This window comes from Lacerta agilis, chromosome 3, assembly GCF_009819535.1.
Source record: "Lacerta agilis isolate rLacAgi1 chromosome 3, rLacAgi1.pri, whole genome shotgun sequence".
NCBI lineage: Eukaryota > Metazoa > Chordata > Lepidosauria > Squamata > Lacertidae > Lacerta > Lacerta agilis.
Genome location: NC_046314.1, coordinates 51,980,913 through 52,002,385, shown reverse-complemented (window position 1 = coordinate 52,002,385; position 21,473 = coordinate 51,980,913). Strand labels below are relative to the sequence as shown.

The 21,473-nt window shown below is 40.4% G+C and overlaps 1 protein-coding gene across 10 annotated transcripts in view; it reads left to right on the top strand.

The window, feature by feature from the left end:
• Positions 1-21,473, top strand: part of FAM184A (family with sequence similarity 184 member A) — a 68,221-nt gene that overhangs the window by 30,494 nt on the left and 16,254 nt on the right. For 8 of the 10 annotated variants that reach the window (XR_004426224.1, XM_033143693.1, XM_033143699.1 and 5 more), the window contains 6 exons: positions 266-463; positions 2,486-2,608; positions 9,662-9,823; positions 10,572-10,693; positions 10,846-10,996; positions 16,150-16,191. Coding sequence is in view for 9 of the 10 variants with exons in the window: in XM_033143693.1 (XP_032999584.1) it covers positions 266-463; positions 2,486-2,608; positions 9,662-9,823; positions 10,572-10,693; positions 10,846-10,996; positions 16,150-16,191 (798 nt within the window). In the remaining variant the exon portion in view is untranslated. The remainder of the gene's footprint in view (positions 1-265; positions 464-2,485; positions 2,609-9,661; positions 9,824-10,571; positions 10,694-10,845; positions 10,997-16,149; positions 16,192-21,473) is intronic. The other 2 variants (XM_033143696.1, XM_033143694.1) reach the window with 1 other exon arrangement.

The following is a 21,473-nucleotide window of genomic DNA, read 5'->3' as shown; positions in this document are numbered from 1 at the left end:
TGCTCCAAGGCCAACTTACTTCTTTGGTCTTTGTGAGAAGGGTGTCAAGGCCTGACCCAGAATGCTTGATTTCTAGGCCCACTGTCCCTGAAACACAGCCAGTACTACAGCAAAGGTGGAGTTTTCAGCTGCCAAGAGAATATGGGTAGAGTCTCGTATGAGACAGAGAGTGGTGGTAGAGTTGCAGAATTGAAGGTTATAGGTGGGGACAAAGTTACAGTGGAAAAAATGTCATGAGTTCAAGTTTGTTTGTCTGAATTAACAGAAAGTGAATGAAGCAAGGGAAACACAACGAGAATATTATGAGAAGGAGCTGATAAAACTGCAAGCCAGGCTGGAAGGGGAGGCTGCACAATTAAATGAGGCTCATTCTAAGACCTTGGAGGAGTTGGCATGGAAACATCATACTGCTCTTGAGGCAGCACATAGTACTGCTAACAAGGAGAAAAAGAAACTGCAAATGGTAAGAGAACTATAATATGAGGATTGTTCTTAGTTTTGCTATCTGAAAAAGATTTTGAATTTAAAAAATCAAGTATATAGCATACCTTAGTTCCAGTTATTTTGCAGTAAGAGGCTTGTAAAAGCAAGAGGAAGCACGTAGCAAGTTTTTCAGCTACACAAATTATTTAAGGCAGAAGAGACTGCATATTAATATCACTTATATTAAAAAAAAAATGGGCAGCCTTTCTCCAATTTCTCATTGGCTAATAATAAACAGGTAAGAAGATAAGAATTTGCTTTCTCAATCTTTTACAACACTGTTTAGAGACTTCTAGGTCTCTTTCTTTTGTATCTCTTTCATTGATAGATAGGTGAGATAAATTAGCAGAAAACAATAGAAAGGACATGTAGAGTTAAAGATTGGGAATATTCAAAAACTTCTGATCATTCCCTTCTGAACACTTTCTGCTAGTTGCAAATTATCAGATTCTTGTTAATGTATAGTATATGTATCTGGTCTACCCATTAGGAATCAGTTACTTGATTAAGTTTTGTATGTTATACAAACAGTGGTGGGAGGGGAAGGGCCATAGCTCTGTACTTTGCATGCAGGAGATCCAGGTTCACCTCCCAGCATTTCTAGGTAAGGCTATGAGAGAGCCCTGCCTGATAACCTGGAGAGTCACTGCCAGTCATTGTTGACATTGTGGACCAGCAGCCTGACTCAGTGCAGCTCCCTAGGTTACTTTGCGCTTACTTGTGTCTGTCCTCCCGACCACAGGTAAGTGTCAGTATGGTAGAATGTGGGCGTCATATACATCCATTCATTTCTTTGAACTACCACTATGAGTTGGTTTAAACTGTGATGTTCATGTAAGCTGCTTTGAGTGTTTATACACTTAAAGAATAAGTGTATAAAATGCATTTTGAGGTAATAGGTGAGGACCTGATGGGGGAAGTGTATACATGGAGGCAGCCTTCTGTGTGTATATCTCAGGCATAGGCAAACTCGGCCCTCCAGATGTTTTGGGACTACAACTCCCATCATCCCTGACCACTGGTCCTGTTAGCTAGGGATGATGGGAGTTGTAGTCCCAAAACTTCTGGAGGGCTGAGTTTGCCTATGCCTGGTATATCTCCATACTAGACCTAGAATACCATACAGTAAAGAGAAATAGCCAGGATTAACCTAACAAATGTCATCAGCAGAAACCCTGTGCATGGAATTCTGCTTGAGCAACTGAACATGCAGCCAATGCAGGATTTAAAACCCTGTCCTCCAACCCATCAGCTGATGTCATCTAATGGGCAGGTGGATGTTGCTTTCAGGATATGGCCTCACAGGCCAAATTGTACCCTGTGGCAGGCCAAGACCGACCCGTAGGCTAGAGGCTGTCCACCCCTTCTTTAAAGGTTGCAAGAATAGTCTCAAATTCCCCTGTAGCAATTTTGCTAGTTTTTTGAATTATTTGTTTCCTAGCGAAAGATGTCCCATACTTTTTTGAGAGAGAGATGGGGGCATGTACTGTTGGGAGTAATTGTTTTTGATTCATTGTTTTCAACAGGCCAGGTTAATATTAAACTGACAGTCCCAGTACTTTCATGAAAGCCCTCAACTGACATCTTAAATTTTTACATTTTTTATCCTTGCGTTTGAGTAGTTTCACTACAGAATAACATTTTGAAATTAAATATTTTTATTAGACTAGAGGTTTCTAAAACTCTCATCTATGAAATGACATATTTGGCTCAAACCTTTGTTTGTTTAGAATTAACCTAATTTTGGACTTGTCCAGATGTTGTTACAAATTTACTAATATTCTGTCTCTTCTGTATGTTGGACTCATATTAGAATGGGGAAAAGGAGAAACATTTCCAGCACTTTTATTAAATATTACTTTTGTCAACAGCAGGTCTCTCTGTTTGTCTTATAAGTAATGCATAGAATAACCATGAGCGCTAGAAAAACAGACTAATATGAGTCCTGCTCAGTATGTAATGAACCTAAACAGGCATTTCTATTGTTTTTCATTTTCTTAAGGAGTTGGAGCAGCACTTTGAAAAAGAGAAGATACATTTCGAAGACGAGAAGAATCAGCTTCGACAGCAGTTGGAAAACCTGAGGGAAGAACTGACAACCAAGCTGACTTCATCCAATCAGGAGGCAAGAATCAGCCTAGTCATATCAGCTAACTGTCATGTGCATTAGACCACTTTTAACCAATACTGATATTTTCTTTAGTCAATGTTTTAGAGCTGTATGTTTAAGATTTGCTCTGTTCTATTTTGCTTTTTAAGGATATTTTTTAATATAGTTCTTATATTCATGACTTTTATGAATGGTGTAGATAAAAGGAAGTTTGTTCTCTTCTCTGATAATGCTAGAATTTTCTGTCATGACATGGTAATGACCACTAGACTGCTTTAATCACATTTATTAAGGATAACTATATTAGTAGCAACAGCCATGGGTAGCTAAATAGGAAATCTCCATATTCAAAGGCAACATACCTCTGAATATCAAATACTAGGGACAAACAGGGAGGAGACTGTTGTCTCCATGCCCTACTTGTAAAAATCCAGAGGCATCTGGTGGCCACTGTTGAAAACAGAATTTGCTACATTGACCTTGCTCTAATCCAGCAAGAATTCTTAACTTCCCATGTAATTGTATTTTCCCCAAACCAGTGTTTTTCAACCTTTTTTGGGCAATGGCACACTTGTTTCATGAAAAAAATCACGAGGCACACCACCATTAGAAAATGTTAAAAAATTTAACTCTGTGCCTATATTGACTATATATAAAGTAATTATCTTGAATTTTTCAATTTTTCCCACGGCACACCAGGCAACATCTCGCGGCACACTAGTGTGCCGCGGAACAGTGGTTGAAAAACACTGCCCCAAACAATGTTTTTTTTTTTAAAAAAAAAATGCAGATGCTTTGCTTAGTAGTTGCATATATATATGCCAACCTTCTTCTAAACAGCTCAGGTTAATTTACATAGATTCTCCTCATTTTACATTCAAAGTAACCCTACAATGTATTATAGATTAAGATAGTTAGTGTCCTGAATCTACTAAGACCACCACTAAGTGGCTGTGGGGATTTGAACCTGGATTTCCTGGCCCAAGTTCAGTATCTTACCCATGGCAGCAGCTTTCCCCAATCTGGGGCCCTCCAAATGTTGGACTCACAACTCCCACAGCCAGCATGCCCAGTGGTAAGGGATGTTGGGAGTTGTAGTCAACAACAACTGAAGGTCAGCAGTTTGAGGATGTCTGCATTATAGCTTCTTTTTTTAAACGAACAAAGGCATTTATACAGTACTAGCTGGCCTGGCCATGCGTTGCTGTGGCTATGTGTGTGAAATTAGGAAGAAAGGATTAAGGTAGTTTTCCAATACTTTTTGATAGAGATTTTGAAGAAAGGATAGAGACAGTTTAAGGTAGTACTTTGTAGAATATTATAATACTTGTTGGTAGACAATGTGTTTTGTTTTTCCGTTGTTTGTTAAGGTACGGAGATTTTCTGCTTTTCCAACTCCATGTGAGAAGCAATTTGTCTGTAGGTCCAATCCGCAGAATTTCAAAGATTGTCCTTGAGATTTGTTGATTGTCATGGCAAACGCTAATCGATTAGGGAACTGTAATCTGATGTTAGCTAGGAAATGTTTTGATTCGTTGGTATATCTAGCAAGTAAAGTTATTAATGGTTCTGGTGTTATTCCAAGTTGTGGCAGTATAATTTTTCCAGCGGCACAGCACATTCCTGTTGTTTCTCCTTTGTGCATGTGAGAAGCAATTTGTCTGTAGGTCCAATCTGCAGAATTTCAAAGATTGTCCTTGAGATTTGTTGATTGTCATGGCAAATGCTAATCAATTAGGGAACTGTAATCTGATGCTAGCTAGGAAATGTTTTCATTCCTTGGTAGGAGGAGGAGGAGTTTGGCAGGGGGAAGCTTTTGTAGCTGCAGTACCATTATAGCCGTCGCTAGAGGGCGATGTTTCGTTACCTCGCCTGTTGGTTCTTCTCCCAGCATGCCCGGCAGGGTCTGCTGGCTGAGTTTTGAGGTCCAAAAACGGGGGTTTTACCTTGCGTAGGTGTGACATTTGTATACCCCATGTAGCTAGGAACACTCCTATAGTGGCATGTGGTGTTGTGTCCAAATTTCATTGCTGTCGCTCAAGCGGTTTCGGTGAAAAGTGGAAACCAATGGACATGGACAGTTTACATTTTTATATATATATAGATACCGGGGCGGAGAAACTGTTTCAGTCTGAGGACCATATTTCTTGTGAGCAACATTCTGTTAAGTATTTCTTATTTGTACTTGCATTTGTACATTAATTTTTAATATGCTATTTTACAGTCCTGAAGAGGGGTGGCTTTTTATTTTAAACAGCTTGATAGAGATGGTATATTGGTTAGTAACAGGAAAATCTTATCCTGTTTATTGCATTCTTAAGATGCTCTTTTAAAAATACTGTTATTGATCCTACTCATAAAAACATATTTATATGCTCAGCTTCAGAGTTGCAAACTAACATTTCTAAATTGTCAGCTTTACAGATAATAATGTTGCTTATAAGTTGTCACAGAAATGGTTCAGTATCCAGAAAAGGCCAATTAAGCCAATTTGTCATTTTAAAACTATTTCTTTAAATTATTCATTATTTCATACAAACATTAATAAATAGCTTATAAATAGATTAGGGATTGCTGAAAATAAAAGCTGCTTACTTAATGTTGCAATCCTCTACACATCTACTGTAAGTCCTCTTTATTTAACTTATGAGTAGACATTTATAAGATTCTGCTCTTAGCGTCTAAACTGTTGCAGAACAAAGTGGCCCCACATTTGCACTGAACAAGAAGGAAGTAGAATAGGATCCCATGGGTCACTAAAGGCAGGATCCCCAGGAGATTATATATATATATATATATATATATATATATATATATATATATATATATATATATATATGTGTGTGTGTGTGTGTGTGTGTGTGTATATATAACAACATTTATATACTGCTTTGCTGTAAATAAAACCTCTAAGGAAGAGGTGATGAATGTATAATTTTCTGTACCTTTATTTATATTTAACAACATTTATATACTACTTTGCTGTAAATAAAACCTCTAAGGAAGAGGTGATGAATGTATGTCTAATTTTCTGTACCTTCATAAGTACAGTCACTTGGGAGCAATCTTCCAGATGCTCACAGTGATGCCAAGATCAAGGTCCAAAGAGTTACTTCAGGCATGTAACAAGGACTTGTACATGCCTAGGGAGAGTTTGTATTCCTTTCCTTTGAATTGTAAATATCCAGTCTCAAAAGCAATTTCTGATGCTGTGTGGTGTACTGCTGTGAAATACAAAATCCAAAGCCATGTCGATCATGTAAGACCAAGTGCTCAATTCTTGGTCCAAATTATACATTCTATCAAAGGTTGCCAAAGAATCAAAAGGATGCTATTTCCCTTTTCAACATCTAGGCAGAGATTCTCAGTCACAGCTGCAATTTCAGTCTTGCTGCATACCCAGGTAAAAAGCCAGGCAATTTATGTAGCTGACGGTGTCTGTGTATGTCTGAGTCTGCAAACTGTCCACCTATTCAACAACTTTTCTTAGAAAATAGAGTCTGAAGTTGGAGTGGTGACTGGTGGACAGTTTGGTGGAGAAGTGAATATGCAAATGTATACAGTGGTACCCCGCAAGACGAATGCCTCGCTAGACGAAAAACTCGCAAAACGAAAGGGTTTTGCGAGTTTTTAGTTGACTCACAAGACGAATTCGTCTATGCCTGTTTTTCGCAAGACGAATTCGTCTGGCGAGGTACCACTGTAAGCTGGCTTACCTTTTCGCTCTGGTCGGGAGGGGTGATGTCCGCGTCCGCCATTTTGGATCGACTGTGCATGCGCAGTCGATCCAAAATGGCAGACGCGGACAACATCCCTCCCGACCGCAGCGAAAAGGTAAGCTCCGCTGCCGGTCGGGAGGGGGCCGTGGGATCGTGCCCGATGTCGGGCATGATCCCACGGCCCTCTCCCTCCTTCCCGGAGCCCCGCCGCTGCGTTTTAAGACTGCAACGATCGTTGCAGTCTTAAAACTCGGCGGCGCGGAGCTCCGGTGCCGGTCGGGAGGGGGCCGTGGGATCGTGCCCAATGTCGGGCATCATCCCACGGCCCTCTCCCTCCTTCCCGGAGCCCCGCTGCTGCGTTTTAAGACTGCAACGATCGTTGCAGTCTTAAAACTCGGCGGCGCGGAGCTCCGGTGCCGGTCGGGAGGGGGCCGTGGGATCGTGCCCAATGTCGGGCATCATCCCACGGCCCTCTCCCTCCTTCCCGGAGCCCCGCCGCTGCGTTTTAAGACTGCAACGATCGTTGCAGTCTTAAAACTCGGCGGCGCGGAGCTCCGGTGCCGGTCGGGAGGGGGCCGTGGGATCGTGCCCAATGTCGGGCATCATCCCACGGCCCTCTCCCTCCCTCCCGGAGCCGCGGAGCTGCGTTTTAAGACTGCAGCGATCGCTGCAGTCTTAAAACACAGCACCGCGGAGCTCCGGTGCCGGTCGGGAGGGGGCCGTGGCATCATGCCCGATGTCGGGCATCATCCCACGGCCCTCTCCCTCCCTCCCGGAGCCGCGGAGCTGCGTTTTAAGACTGCAGCGATCGCTGCAGTCTTAAAACACAGCACCGCGGAGCTCCGGTGCCGGTCGGGAGGGGGCCGTGGCATCGTGCCCGATGTCGGGCATCATCCCACGGCCCTCTCCCTCCCGGAGCCGCGGAGCTGCGTTTTAAGACTGCAGCGATTGCTGCAGTCTTAAAACACAGCACCGCGGAGCTCCGGTGCCGGTCGGGAGGGGGCCGTGGCATCATGCCCGATGTCGGGCATCATCCCACGGCCCTCTCCCTCCCTCCCGGAGCCGCGGAGCTGCGTTTTAAGACTGCAGCAATCGCTGCAGTCTTAAAACACAGCACCGCGGAGCTCCGGTGCCGGTCGGGAGGGGGCCGTGGGATGATGCCCGATGTCGGGCATCATCCCACGGCCCTCTCCCTCCCTCCCGGAGCCGCGGAGCTGCGTTTTAAGACTGCAGCGATCGCTGCAGTCTTAAAACACAGCACCGCGGAGCTCCGGTGCTGGTCGGGAGGGGGCCGTGGCATCATGCCCGATGTCGGGCATCATCCCACGGCCCCCTCCCTCCCTCCCGGAGCCGCGGCGCCGTGTTTTAAGACTGAAGCGAGCGAACAGCAGCGCTGCTGTTCGCTCACTGCAGTCTTAAAACGCGGCTTGGCTTGGCTCCGGTGCCGGTCGGGAGGGGCCCCCGGACTTTTTTTCCCATAGGAACGCATTAATTAAATTTTAATGCGTTCCTATGGGAAAAGGTGCCTCGCAAGACGAAATTTCCGCAAGACGAAGAGTCTTGCGGAACGAATTAATTTCGTCTTGCGAGGCACCACTGTACTGTATATACAGAGTGGAAGGCAAATAACTGTAGATGAGTCATCCCTTTTCAGAGGGTGATATTGATTACCTGGGTAACAAACAATAATCCAGATTTACCAAGCTAGTTTTCAAAATACAATGAGTAAAAGTTCGATTACCTGGGTAACAAACAATAATCCAGATTTACCAAGCTAGTTTTCAAAATACAATGAGTAAAAGTTCAAGTTTACTGTATATACTTGAGTATAAGCCTAGTTTTTCAGCACATTTTTTGTGCTGAAAAAGCTGCCCTCGGCTTATACTTGAGTGAGGCAGGTGGTGGGGGTGGCGAGAAAGAAGCCCTTTCTCTCCGCTCGTGCCGCCACCCGCTCTCCCCAGTCAACAGTTCCTTAAGAAGCATACAAGAACGGCGGTTCTTTACTCTCCCCAGGCAGCTTGTTCCATTCCTGAACTGCTCACATAAATGCAAACTTGGCAAAGGAGGAAGAGTAAGGAGCAGCCCAAAGGGCTGCTTTCGGGCTGCTCGTTCCTCCTCCTTCTCCACAGCAGCAAAGGTGAACCGGCTTATACTCGAGTCAATAAGCTTTCCCGGGTTTTTGTAGGAAAATTAGGTGCCTCGGTTTATATTCAGGTCGGCTTATACTCGGGTATATACGGTAATTAAATTCCTCCTATGTTCAAGAACATTGATGGGTATATGAGGCTGCTATATGAAGGGATATGGGTATACAGAGCTTCCAAGTCAGGCAAAATATGAATAGTTCTGCCTTGGAAAGTGGCACGGTAGTTACTCATTCTCTAGGAGGAGATTGTGTACTAGGTTCACTATTTGCTTTGAAGACTCTTAAGGGAGACATGTACTTCATGGCTTATTCGTTTTTTAAATTGAAACCAAAGGAGAATTTTTCCTTATTCACACTATTGATTTGCATTTTCCTCACATTCAGCCTCATTGATACTGTCAGTAGTTCTGAATCGCAAGCTTAATTTTAGGCTGATTTTTATGCATAAGCAAACAAATACAAAAATGAGAATATTAACCAAAAATATGTATACTATTCTATCTCATGCGGATATAATTGGAAGTAATCTGTATTGCATCTTCTTCATGCATTCCCAGTTGCAGGTAGCTGTTGAAGAAGGTTCACACTACTAGCATATATAACAAAGGTCCACTATGTAGTGTTAAAAATGTCTGTAGTTCTATTTGAGTCCGTGTAAAGTTATAAAAGAATTGCCTTCCACAAAATCCTGTTGCAGAAACCTTTAATAATAAGGTTGGCAACTCCTGACTGATGTAATCCTTCAGCAAATGTTTCAAAATACAGGCATAGTCTTGTAAACTCAAGCTCGTCTCCTTACCAGATATTGATGGGGTGAAGGCCATGAGACTTCAAACAGCAAATTGTGTGTGCTTGGATGCAGTGTTGTTTGAAATTACATGTTTGAAATTACAGCAGCTCTTGGCAGCCCTCTCTTATCTATAATACTGTATTTTATAACCTGTTTTTAAAAAAACACTAAATCTTAGGAAATTGTGATACTTGTATTGGTTTGAAATGTTTGTTTTTTAATAGTAGCCAATAGTAAAATTATGAGTGGGGTTGGCTTTGCCTGTATGAAGATTATATTTAAATAGGGGAAAATATGCACAAAAGTATGTCATGCTCAGTTAACTGCATACTGAATACTACACTATTCAGCATACACAAATTCATAATCTGAAATTGTTAAACTATCAATACTTCTTTCTCTCCTTTTTGTAGATGGGTCGATTACAAGATCTAGTAAGAAAAAGTGAACAGGGCCTTGGTACTGCAGAAGGGCACATCTCCAATCTCCAGGAAACCCAGGAAATACTACAAAAAGAACTAGAGTTAACCAGGGCAAGACTGAGGGAGACCACTGATTCTCTGTATAATGTTCAGGTAACTGCAGGATACACCAGCTCCATCACTCTGATTCATGGCAACTGCTTTACACATCTGAAGCGCCCTCTCCTTTCACACAGAGAGAAGCTTTCCTATTTACTCTAGTGTCTATTGTAACCCCATACATTTATCATCACTCAGATGTGCTACTGTCCTCTAAACTAGATGGGTTTAAGAGGAAATTTGACAAATTCATAGAGAATGAGTCTAGTCTAACCTCAGATTCAGAGCTGGCATGTCATTGAATGCCAGCTGCTGGGAGCAACAAGAGAAGACTGTTTCCTTCATGTCCTACTTGTGAGCTTCTGAGAAGCATCCAGAGGACACCTCTGGAAAACAGATTGCTGAATTAATAGACCATTGGTCTGATTCAGCAGGGCTCTTACGTTCTTATGCACATATCGAGCTTCCTTTGCATGTACCTAAAAGTTATCATGGATCCTTGAGTCAGGATCTGTTTTATCTACATAACACTGATGCACTTGAAATTCCTTGTTTTTTAATGGATAGTTAATGGGAACAAGCAACTCAATTCATACGATTATCAAAATACAAAATTTTAAGGTGTCATTAAATTAATTGCATAAAAATATACAAACTAAAACATATTCTTGAGCAGTCACTTTAAAAAATCACCAGTACTGCTTGAGCATTCAGTAAAGGCATTAGCATTGTTTCCAAGCAAAATATTGTCATGAAATCATTTTGTTGCTGTTTATCTATGTTTTGAATTTTGTGTTCCTAGGGGGAACTAGACCAGGAAAGACAGCAGCATGAAGTAATGATTGTAGCTATGAGGGAAGAGGAAAAATTCAAAGTTGACAGAATGGCCCGTGATCTAGAAATAAAATGGACAGAAAATCTTCGGCAAGTGCCCTTTTTATTTTATGTTTTTTCTCTTTTACAGCAAAGCATGTATTAAATGCAGTTATGTAATAATGACCAAACTGTGCATTTCAATAATATTTTTATAGTGTTATTAAAGGCCAGAAAGTTTTAGTTCTGCTTCTTCTTCTTAGGCAGGAATGTAGCAAACTTCGAGAAGAATTAAGGCTTCAACATGAGGAAGATAAAAAGTCAGCAATGACTCAACTCCTGCAGCTAAAAGAGAGAGAGAAAAATGCTGCCAGAGATAGCTGGCAGAAGAAAGTTGAAGATCTTTTGGATCAGGTAACTGGAATGATTACTAGCATGTTTTATTATTGTTGTGAAATTACATCTGAATAGGGACAAATTGTTGTAGAGCTAGCTGCTAGTTGGATGATTAAGGAGGGAAATCATATGCTGAAGTTGGTGGTCATTATGTCTGTTACAGAATTATATGAAATACATGAATATGCTTTGATTAGCAGTGAATTGGGGGAAATCTATAAGGGCTAAGCCATGCTGTCTGTTCTCTCCAATGTACAACTGTGGACCTGAAGGACAGACTTTAACTGTAAGATTCACATCTGAGAGGACTCTAGCGTAAAATATTGGAAAAAATGTTTTTATTCATCAGTCTCTTTATATCCTTCTCCCTCAAAAGCTCGTGCTACTCAGAGCCTGATGCATAACAATAAAATCCAAAATGAAAAACATAAATTTATTAAGCATCATGCCCAGTGCAGCCCAACAGCACACAATATACAAATGAGAGGACCTAAATCCACAACAGCCATCTGAACCATGCACATTTTGCAAAAAGCAAAAATGTAGGTACTGAAGACTATCCAGTAATAAGTTCCTTGTTTGTTGCTGAAATATCTGTTCACATTGGAAGCCACCTGGTTTTATGTATGGAGATTCTTCATAGGACCTTCATATCTACAAATGTTACCCGAAGAAATGAAATAATTGTGATAGGCTGTATACAAAGACAAAGACTTGTAAAAATTATGCAGCAGACAAAGCATGGGATGGGTGTCACAGGAAGGAAACAACAATTTCAGCATAGTTTCCACTGGAATGCATATGTCTTCCATTAATGGATACTGGAAGATTTTTTATTGCATCATATATTTGATGGGTTTCAAATTAATGATTTCCGCTCTTGAAAGTAGTGAGTTAACTTTACCAAATATTCCTGTTCTGCAACAGAACTAAAAAGCATCATTGCAGCTATTAGCAGTGAACAGAAGGAACATGGGTTTAAATCCCAAACAATGCATTCAGGAAAACACACACAAATTAAATGTAAGAAGCTATGGATTTTGATGTGCTCAGGAAAAAGTAAATTTATAGGTGTATTTTAGAAATGTGGTAAACAGAATATGGTTTAATCCTTAAATCCTAGGACCAGCTTGTCTGAGAGTAGGTCCCATTGAACTCATTGAGACTAACTTGTAAGTAGGGAGCCATAAAATTTCACTGTTTGTTTATTAAAATGTTTTTGTATCACCCTTTGGCCATAGCATGGGCCGCCAAGCAAGTTTGCAAGAAAAGAAAATACAGTTTAAAACGATAATATAAGTAACACATTAAAACAAAATATCAACTTAAAAAACACTAAAAGCCAAACAAAATAAAAATGTTTAAAATTCAATAGGGATGAGGCCAGTCTAATGTCTCTAGGAAGGAAGTTTCATAAACTAAGGTGCCAGTACAGAAAATACCCTATCTAGCATTCACACCAATTGGATCTCTTTTGGTGGGCCATACAAAAGGGTTTCAGAAAATGATTTCTGCCTGGTTCATATTGGAGGAGGCTGTCTTTTAGATACCCTGCCCATAAGCTGTTTCGGGCTTTATAGGTAACCACCAGGACCTTAAGTTGGGTCTGGCAACACCAAACAAGGTTGGTGTCATATGGTCTTAGAAACATACACAAGAAAGCAATCTGATTGCTGCATTGTGCACCAGCTACAGTTTCTGAACACACTTCAAAGGCAACAGTCCCATATAGAGTATGTAGCAAAAATCTAGCTTGAAGGTGACATATCAGAGCTGCCTTCTCCAGAAAAGGGTTGTAGCTGACACACCAGCCACAACTGGGAAAAAGCATTCCTGGATACAGCAGCTGCTTTGGCATCAAGGAGCTATCCTGGATCCAGAAGCACTGCCAAAGAGCAAAGCCTATCCTTCAAATTGAGTGCATTCCCATCTAGAACAGGCTGTACTCACAGTCCTAAATTAGCTTGTCTGCTGACCAACAGCACCTCTCATCTGAAATTAATTTGTTAGTCCCTATCCTGTCCTGTGGGTTCAAATACAGACTGATGAATTGACTGATGACCCGATGGACCCAGTTGCAGGGATTCCAAAGAAGGATGCACAAATCTCCAGAGTGATCAGTTGTAGTATTTTATTATAGCAGTATAGCAAGATACTCACATACTGCAATGCAATGCAGGATTCCTTGCCGCTGAAGTGGCAAGCACCACTTTGGCTTTGCCCATGAAGTGCTAATCATATATGGTTTACTTACACAAAAAAGCTATTAAGCAGGCAACAATGGTGCAATTAACTCACCCCTGGCTTAGAGGCCCCTTCCCAGCTCTCATCCATCTCTTAGATAAGCAAGCAGCTGACAAGCAGGCAGCATGAGAAGCCTCCTGTATCCCAAATAAGGCTTCAAACAAGCAGATAAGCATGTGTGATCTCATGTTACAGCTCACACCAATTAGTACTGGGGTTATCTTGACTACCAAGATAGCATTTATAGGCCTTCCAGGACATTTGCACCTTTTGCTTCTACACAGTCCCCAACCAGGCCTTCACTGTATTGAGATAATGGTTCAGAATGTGGTCTCGTAGACATTATTTGGAAATTAGAGATAGAACTAAGTATCAGTGGCTTGAGGACACAACAATGTACTGAGCAAAAAACCCTAGCCCTTCTGAGATTTTTTTCAGCTGATAAGACTGGAATAATAGTAAAACAGCACTCCAAGGCCCATATCCCAGATGTTCCAGGAAGACACCATGATGGATGGTGAATGCCTCTGAGATGTACAGCAGAACCAACAGGGATTCATTCTTCATGTCTAGTTCCCAGAGTAGACCATCCACCAAGTCTGTTTCTGCACCAAAACCAGATTGAAAAGGATCTAGATATTAGATAATTAAATACCATTAAATAATGAAATAATATCTTTGCTTTCCCTATTAAGGGAAAAGAAATAGGGCTGAAAAGTATTTTAGACTATGAGGTAGCTCTGATAGAGAATGTAGGTGATCCTGACTGTTTGTTAGTGTGTGTACACACACACACAAACAACAATTCAGGATCACATCCAGGACTTTCTCACACACACAAATACTGGTTTGACTACAATTAAGTCATACTCAAAGTAGACACATTAAAGTCAATGGGCATTGCTAACTTAAGTGCATTGGTTTCAGTGGGTCTACTCTATGTGGATAACAATTTCCTAGCATTAAATCAAATAAAATCCAATGTAAACAAGCATAATGTCCCAAATTTCAGGTTTAAAAGATGTATTTGACATCCAAACTAAGCAAGCAAAGAGTGTAGGACCCGCTTTTCAGTGGAGTAGTTCAGAGTTTGGAATCTTAATACATCAAGCTAGCTTAGCCATGAATGTAGCCTTGCAGTTTCCTAGATCTGGGAATTAGTTTAACTTAGGGTTTTGTTTTGTTTTTTGCTTCACCACTAATCTGAAATAACTGGTGTCTGAATCATAAACCATGTATCCAGAAATGAAATTACCCATCATTCAATTTTAAAAATTGTATTGATCATATATATGTTGCATCTGATGTATATGGTGATGTGCCACTTATACATGCTGACAGTACATCTTCAGCTTGTTAGTAAATGGTAGGGGTGTGCATCGGCTCTGTGTACCCTGAATGTGAAACAGGGAAGGTTACAGTTTGTACTGTAAACAAGGCATCTTGAGGTGGATCACAAACTCCCAAAGCTTCTGAGTTACTCCGTGGCCTCTACTTTCCACCCACAGCCTGCCCTCAAAAAATAAAACAAACTGACTGGGGAAATGCCGAAAGCTTGAGAGAAGAGTGGATGGAGAGGTGGGGGAGATGTTTCATTTTGATGGACAGGTCTTCCATGAATCAGTGTGAATTATTTTCCCAGAGTACTCCAATCACAGTGATGTGTGAGATGTTAAAAACTGTGCTTGTTTTCACAAAACAAGTCAATGAAGAGGTCTCTTTTGTAGCCCCAAAAATCCATGGGGAGACGCAGAAGCCCACCCTATCAATGACCCTTGGAGTAACAAGGGTCATTTCTTGGGAATCTACGCTATTTTTAGATCATTGTTGCTGCTTCCCGAGAGTCTCATTGTACTCACTCCGAAATAGTAACATCTGCACTTGTAGGAGAACTATTACATGTATCATTCTGAAATTTTGCAGCCTTCATCCTCTCTGAAGGTCTGACCTATTCTACAAACTGAATCTAATTATGTCATAACATGAAAAAGGCTTGTTTTTAAGAAAATCAATTTGTAAAGGTGCCGCACACCAAGTTCCCTAGTTGTATGAGGGATTCCTATGCCTGCACATTTCATCCACTTCTGTGAAAAAAGTTACAGCTGTTTTAGTTTCCCAATTATAGTGGATGGGAGAAAAGAAAGCTTAATTTTTTTATAGGTTTAATTCGATCTCCAATAATGTCAAGTTGGAAAGACACAAAATGGTTCTGAAACAAATTGGACTGCTTTCCAAAGACAGATACAAATTGACAATTGTGACCAGTGCACACCCCTATTAAATGGCATTATAGTATTATATGTAGAATGTAATTTTGCTATGGACTGACAATTTAAAATATATATTTTAAGGAACATCCATATCTAAATCTTAAAAAAAGTTTCAGTTGTGTTCCAAATTATTTACAGATTGGTTTGAGGTTGACAATAAAATAGATGTTGATGTTTAATCATGTTGCCACCTTGTTTAAAACGATGGCAAAATGTATTTCAAAATATAGCTTAACATTTGTTTAAAATGTTTGAAGGGCTTTTGTTAACAAATATTAATAGTGAAATGCAACAGATACTTGCCCATTCTTTCAGAGTATATTTACTGAAGTAGATGTGTCAATTTGGATCAAAGGAAAAAAAATATTTAATACAGGAGCATGATAAAATCCTTGAGCGTACACAAATTTCCTCCCAATATTTAACTCTTATAAAAATGGGACCACAAATTGTATTTATGTGATTTTCATGTGTTCAGTGGATTTCCATAACAAGCCATAGCAAAAATGTTCTGTGTCAATTTCGCCCAATCAATTTTCAACATATTTTTCCTTCTTAAATTAATAGAATGTTCTGTGTTTTACTGTCCCTTCTTTATTCCATCTTCTTAGTTATTTCTGAATATTTCCCTTTATTCCTGTGATCTTTCCTTCATAGCGGCACTGTCTCGGTGAAGCTTTGCATAAATCTATCAGCAATGTAAGTGAGTTGCACTTACAATATGTACATGAGGGCATGCTTGCACTTCTCAGCTTGCATACTGGCCAGTGCTGCTTCAGAGTGTTAGCCTTTGAAATCAATAAAGAAATGTTGTTCAAGGGAAGAGTTTACACATTAATTTCATAAAAAGCTCTGCGCTGCATTCATTCATTCATTCGTATGTGTATGTGTTAATATCATTTGACATTAAACATCACACAGTCATTTTATGTGATGTAAAAGCAAGCTTGCAGGCAGTACATTTGCACATTATAAAGCTTTTTATAAAGCATGGAAATGTGTGGTTCCGTGTTACAATTTAATATAAATAATGCAACTCAGTTATGGTTTGGCTACTATATTTCATTCTGTTATTTCTACAGAGATTTAAAAATCAATGAGTGGGATCTAAATGGTCACCAGAAGGTCATACGCTATTAAGTTTATGCACTACATACACACATGATGTAGCTTCTCTATATTTCACTTACTTTGTCACACACATATATGCCATTTGTGATGGTTAGGAGACCTTTCAGAGAGGTGTGTAATGCAGTGGGCTGTGATGCAGCTAGGAATAAATCAGTTGTTCCCCTTTGTGCATATGGAAGTGCCTTTCACTTCATTTAAGGCTGTTTGGATCCTAGCTAACATTTAAACATAATGTTTAGGAAAACTCCCTGGAATATTATTGACTTTGGTCTTTAGGATAATCAAAACAGTTGAAGTTCCCATGTGGCAGGGATGAGAAATGTACGGCTCTTCAGTTACTGATGGACTCTGATCTCCCTTTAGCCCAAGCAAAGTAGTATGGCTAATTGTTAGGGTGGGCCGCAGCATGTTCACCATCCCTGCGCTGTGGCAATGAATTCATGATATTTTTTTTAAAAAAAGTTTGTAGGCAGAGCTTTTCCTAGAATGACTAACACAGTTTGCAGGTACAGGGTGTCATTTTAGTTGCAGGCATCATAGATTTGCAACTAAAGTAGTATTTTACAGCGCAGATACCTGCTCAGAAATAAATCTCATTGAGTTCAATGGTGTTTATTGCCAAGCAGGTACCCACTTACTTTACAGCATGATCTAATAGTTGGGATTCAACTAATGAGTCGTGTCAGCGGAAGTCTCCCACAAGGACTTGCATTTACACAACAGGACTTCCCCCCTCTTCTCTCTCCATGCTGTCCCTTACAATTGGTCGAGAAGGTGAGCTGATACACCTTGGGATGTGTTGTATCAATGACATGACCATTTTAATGTATTTTAATATTTGTTGGAAGCTGCCCAGAGTGGCTGGGGAGACCCAGCCAGATGGGCAGGGTACAAATAAATTATTATTATTATTATTATTATTATTATTATTATTATTACCCTTGCCCCATTTTTTCGTGCTGCACCAGAGGATCTTTGCTGGCAAAGCCCTCCTGCTAGCAGAAACTTCCACACTAATTCAGGGAAGTTCTGTCAACAGAAGCATCATCCCATTGGCATAGAGTCATCTCTGTCTGGGAAAGCACTTCTGCTGGATAACATTCCTGAGCTGGCACCATTAATGACCCAATGATTGTGAACTTGGATAAGATTCATCATTGGATAAGATTCCAATCATGGCAAACTCCAGTTAGGCAAACTGAGGCAATTGCCTCAGGCAACAGGCACAAGCAGACTCCAAATTGGCACCCCCTGGGCCTGCCATTTGCTTCCATTGACAGGCTCTGCTGCTAGTGCCACTGCCTGCAAGGCAAGGCTTTCTATTTCTTCCTGTCTCACCCTTCCTGTCTCACTTATGGAAAGGGTTAGGTTAAACTTAGAGGGGGGGGTGAGAATTACAGTAATGATAATCACACAGTTGGAGAATCAGCTGCAATGGAAACTTTAAGAAAACAGGCTGTATGCATGTTTCTCCACTGCCTACTCTTGGCACTGTTTGGATTGCAGCGGTGGTTAATAATAAAAATAATATTTATTTAACATTTTTTCTTAAGCAATAAACTGTTTAACTCAAATACATTTTGACAAAATCTTAAAATTTGTTCTTTTCCAAATGGAAAGATAAAAGAAAAGCAAAAAGGATATTTATACTGATTAACATAATTGGATTATTTTTATTACTGTATGTTAACTTGGAGATCTACCTCATCACTAAATGTTTATATGAATGTAAAAGATCAATGCTGGGGAAACATTAACATTCTGTGCAATTTTAATAGGGCTCTTTATATGATGAAATATATTATGGATCATTAAAACTCTGCACAGTTACGGGGCTTTTTTCATAATTTCTTATCAGATTCTAGTAGGTTGGTTGTCATTGTGTCAACAATTATAATGTAAGGATAGGAAATGAGACATTACAATAGATAACTAACAGAAGCAAAAGAAAAATTTTAAAATGTGGAATCTTAAAATAGAATCTTTATATACAATTTTTTTTATATTAAGAGCTTGGCAGTCCACTTATTTAAGGTGACAAAACTGATTTTTATCATGCTCTTCTTCTACCTCAAAATGGGATAGCAAATTTTAAACATTGATGTATATGCATAAAAGATTATATTTAACGCATGCATATATTACACGTAAAAGTTTTTCCTTGATTTTGCCACTTTTAATGGAACTTCAAATAAAATATATTCTTTACATACCCAGTTTCAGCCTTGATACATTAAAATTGGTAATTATTAATTTAACTCATATAAGAAATACGTTGCTTCCAGGTTTTATTTAGAGAACTAGTGGTTTCAGCCCGTTAAAATAACGGGCACTAGAACATATGTGGATGAGAACAGAAATCACGTGGTGGCGGCAGTGGGAGGCCCCATTAGCTGAAGTGGTACCTCAGGTTAAGAACGGACCTCCGGAACGAATTAAGTTTGTAACCAGAGATACCACTGTACTTGAATAATTTGTAGTAGCAAAGTTAGGAGGCTACTCAAGTCCCTTTTGTTGCCAGGGCTCCTGCCCTAATCTTTTGTTCAAGGTTGCTACTTCCCACAGATACATAAAGAAAACCAAGAATGGGGGAAGGGAAATTCTGAATTAAAAATTTATCATGACTGCAAGTTAATTTTAGTGCAGGCACTAGAATTTGTTACAGCGGTCTTTCAGCTTGCTCGTTTATATATGTAGTGTTTATATTAGCTTTTACATAATCTTATATATATCAGCTTTTACAAAATCTGATCAGTAATTAGAATAATTGCTTTATTGTTTTACCTGTATTACACCATAAATGTGTCTTCATTTAAAATCCTGCTATAACTTGCGAGTTCAACCTTTATATTAAATATTCCTGCATACATACCACTATCCTTATTATACTGACTTTTTTGTACTGTTTTGGGGGGACAGGGCAAGCAGGTGTGGGGGACTCCCTGGTCCTGAATGGGGCAACTGTGCCCCTGAAGGAGCAGGTGCGCAGTCTGGGAGTCATTTTGGACTCACAGCTGTCCATGGAGGCACAGGTCAGTTCTTTGTCCAGGGCAGCTATCTACCAGCTCCATCTGGTACGCAGGCTGAGACCATACCTGCCCACGGACTGTCTCACCAGAGTGGTGCATGCTCTAGTTATCTCCCGCTTGGACTATTGCAACACACTCTACGTGGGGCTACCTTTGAAGGTGACCTGGAAACTACAGCTAATCCAGAATGCAGCAGCTAGACTGGTGACTGGGAGCGGCCGCCGAGACCACATAACACCGGACTCAAAAGACCTACATTGGCTCCCAGTACGTTTCAGGGCACAATTCAAAGTGTTGGTGCTGACCTTTAAAGCCCTAAATGGCCTCTGCCCAGTATACCTGAAGGAGCATCTCCACCCTCATTGTTCAGCCTGGACACTGAGGTCCAGCACCAAGGTCCTTCTCGGTAGTGGCACCTGCTCTGTGGAAAGCCCTCCCATCAGATGTCAAAGAAATAAACAACTATCTGATGTTTAGAAGACATCTGAAGGCAGCCCTGTTTAGGGAAGTTTTTAATGACTGATGTTTTAATGTATTTTTAGTCTCTTGTTGGAAGCTGCCCAAAGTGGCTGGGGCAACCCAGCCAGATGGGCGGGGTTTAAGTAATAAATTAGTTTAGTTTAGTTTAGTTTAGTTTAGTTTAGTTTAGTTTAGTTTAGTTTAGTTTAGTTTAGTGCTATGAGCCACTGCAGACTAGTGCAGAGCATACTAATGATTGCAATGATTTTATCAGTTAACTTGATCAATCAGGAAAACCATATGCCCTACTACCAATCTTAAAAGGCCTTCAGTCCATGCTGTTGTTTCATGTGAGTTCAGTCTTGGAATTGTGTTTCTCAAATCAAAATGACCTGGTAGCACCTTTGCAGAGTGATGTCATACCTCAGAAGCCTCTGCAGTGTAGCTTAATTTTTTGCTAGTAAGAGTGCCAGCTGGATTTAAAGTTGCACTCTCTTTTATTGCCTGATGAACTTGGCTTGGGTGGTGCTACATAACTCACTCTGTGAGAAGCATTGCCCAGACCAGGAGTAGCCTGTGTGGTTTGTACATTGCTTTCTACCCTGCTAGTACCCATGCTGCCTATTACTGGGTAGGAAATCATCCACTGAATTGAAGACTGCCTGTGGGCCTTTAGATTGATTTATGAAGGCATGAGCTATGCCACAAATGCATAATAATGGCATAATTAACAGCTGAGTTAAAGGATATGAATTTTCTTTAGAAAGTGCTGTAGAATTATTAGCATTGATTTTGGTAGTACATATTAGGCAAAAAAAAATCTGATATTTAGCCTCTTACTGCGGTGATGGAATAGATTTTTTTTTAATTGATAAGTAATTTCTCAACACGATGTTACGCATGTCTATATGGAAGTAAGTTCAACTGAGATGAATGGGGCTTTCTCCCAGGTGTGTGTAGGATTGTAGTCACATATCTATACACATTTTGGCTCACTTCAACCAGGCCAAGAAATGGGATGGTGACAGATTTTTCATTCCCCACCTCTGCTGTTTATTCCAATGGAAGGGACATTACTCCACCATAACCCCCCAGGGCTGATGAAGTTTCATGCCATTTTTGAAGGTGTGTTGGAGAAACAAGGGGGTTTAAAATCCCATGGATCTTTGACTGCTCCTGATATACACACCCAAATGCCCCACTTTGGGCCCTACTACCAGTGGGACACCTATATCCTTGAACTTTTCAGTGGGTGTATTGAGGTCCTCCAGCGGCTGAAGCGCCATCTCACCATTAGGACACTCTCTCTGCCAGTGGTGCAGCACTTGAATTAACTTTTTGTGGCCACTGAACTGGCTTTCA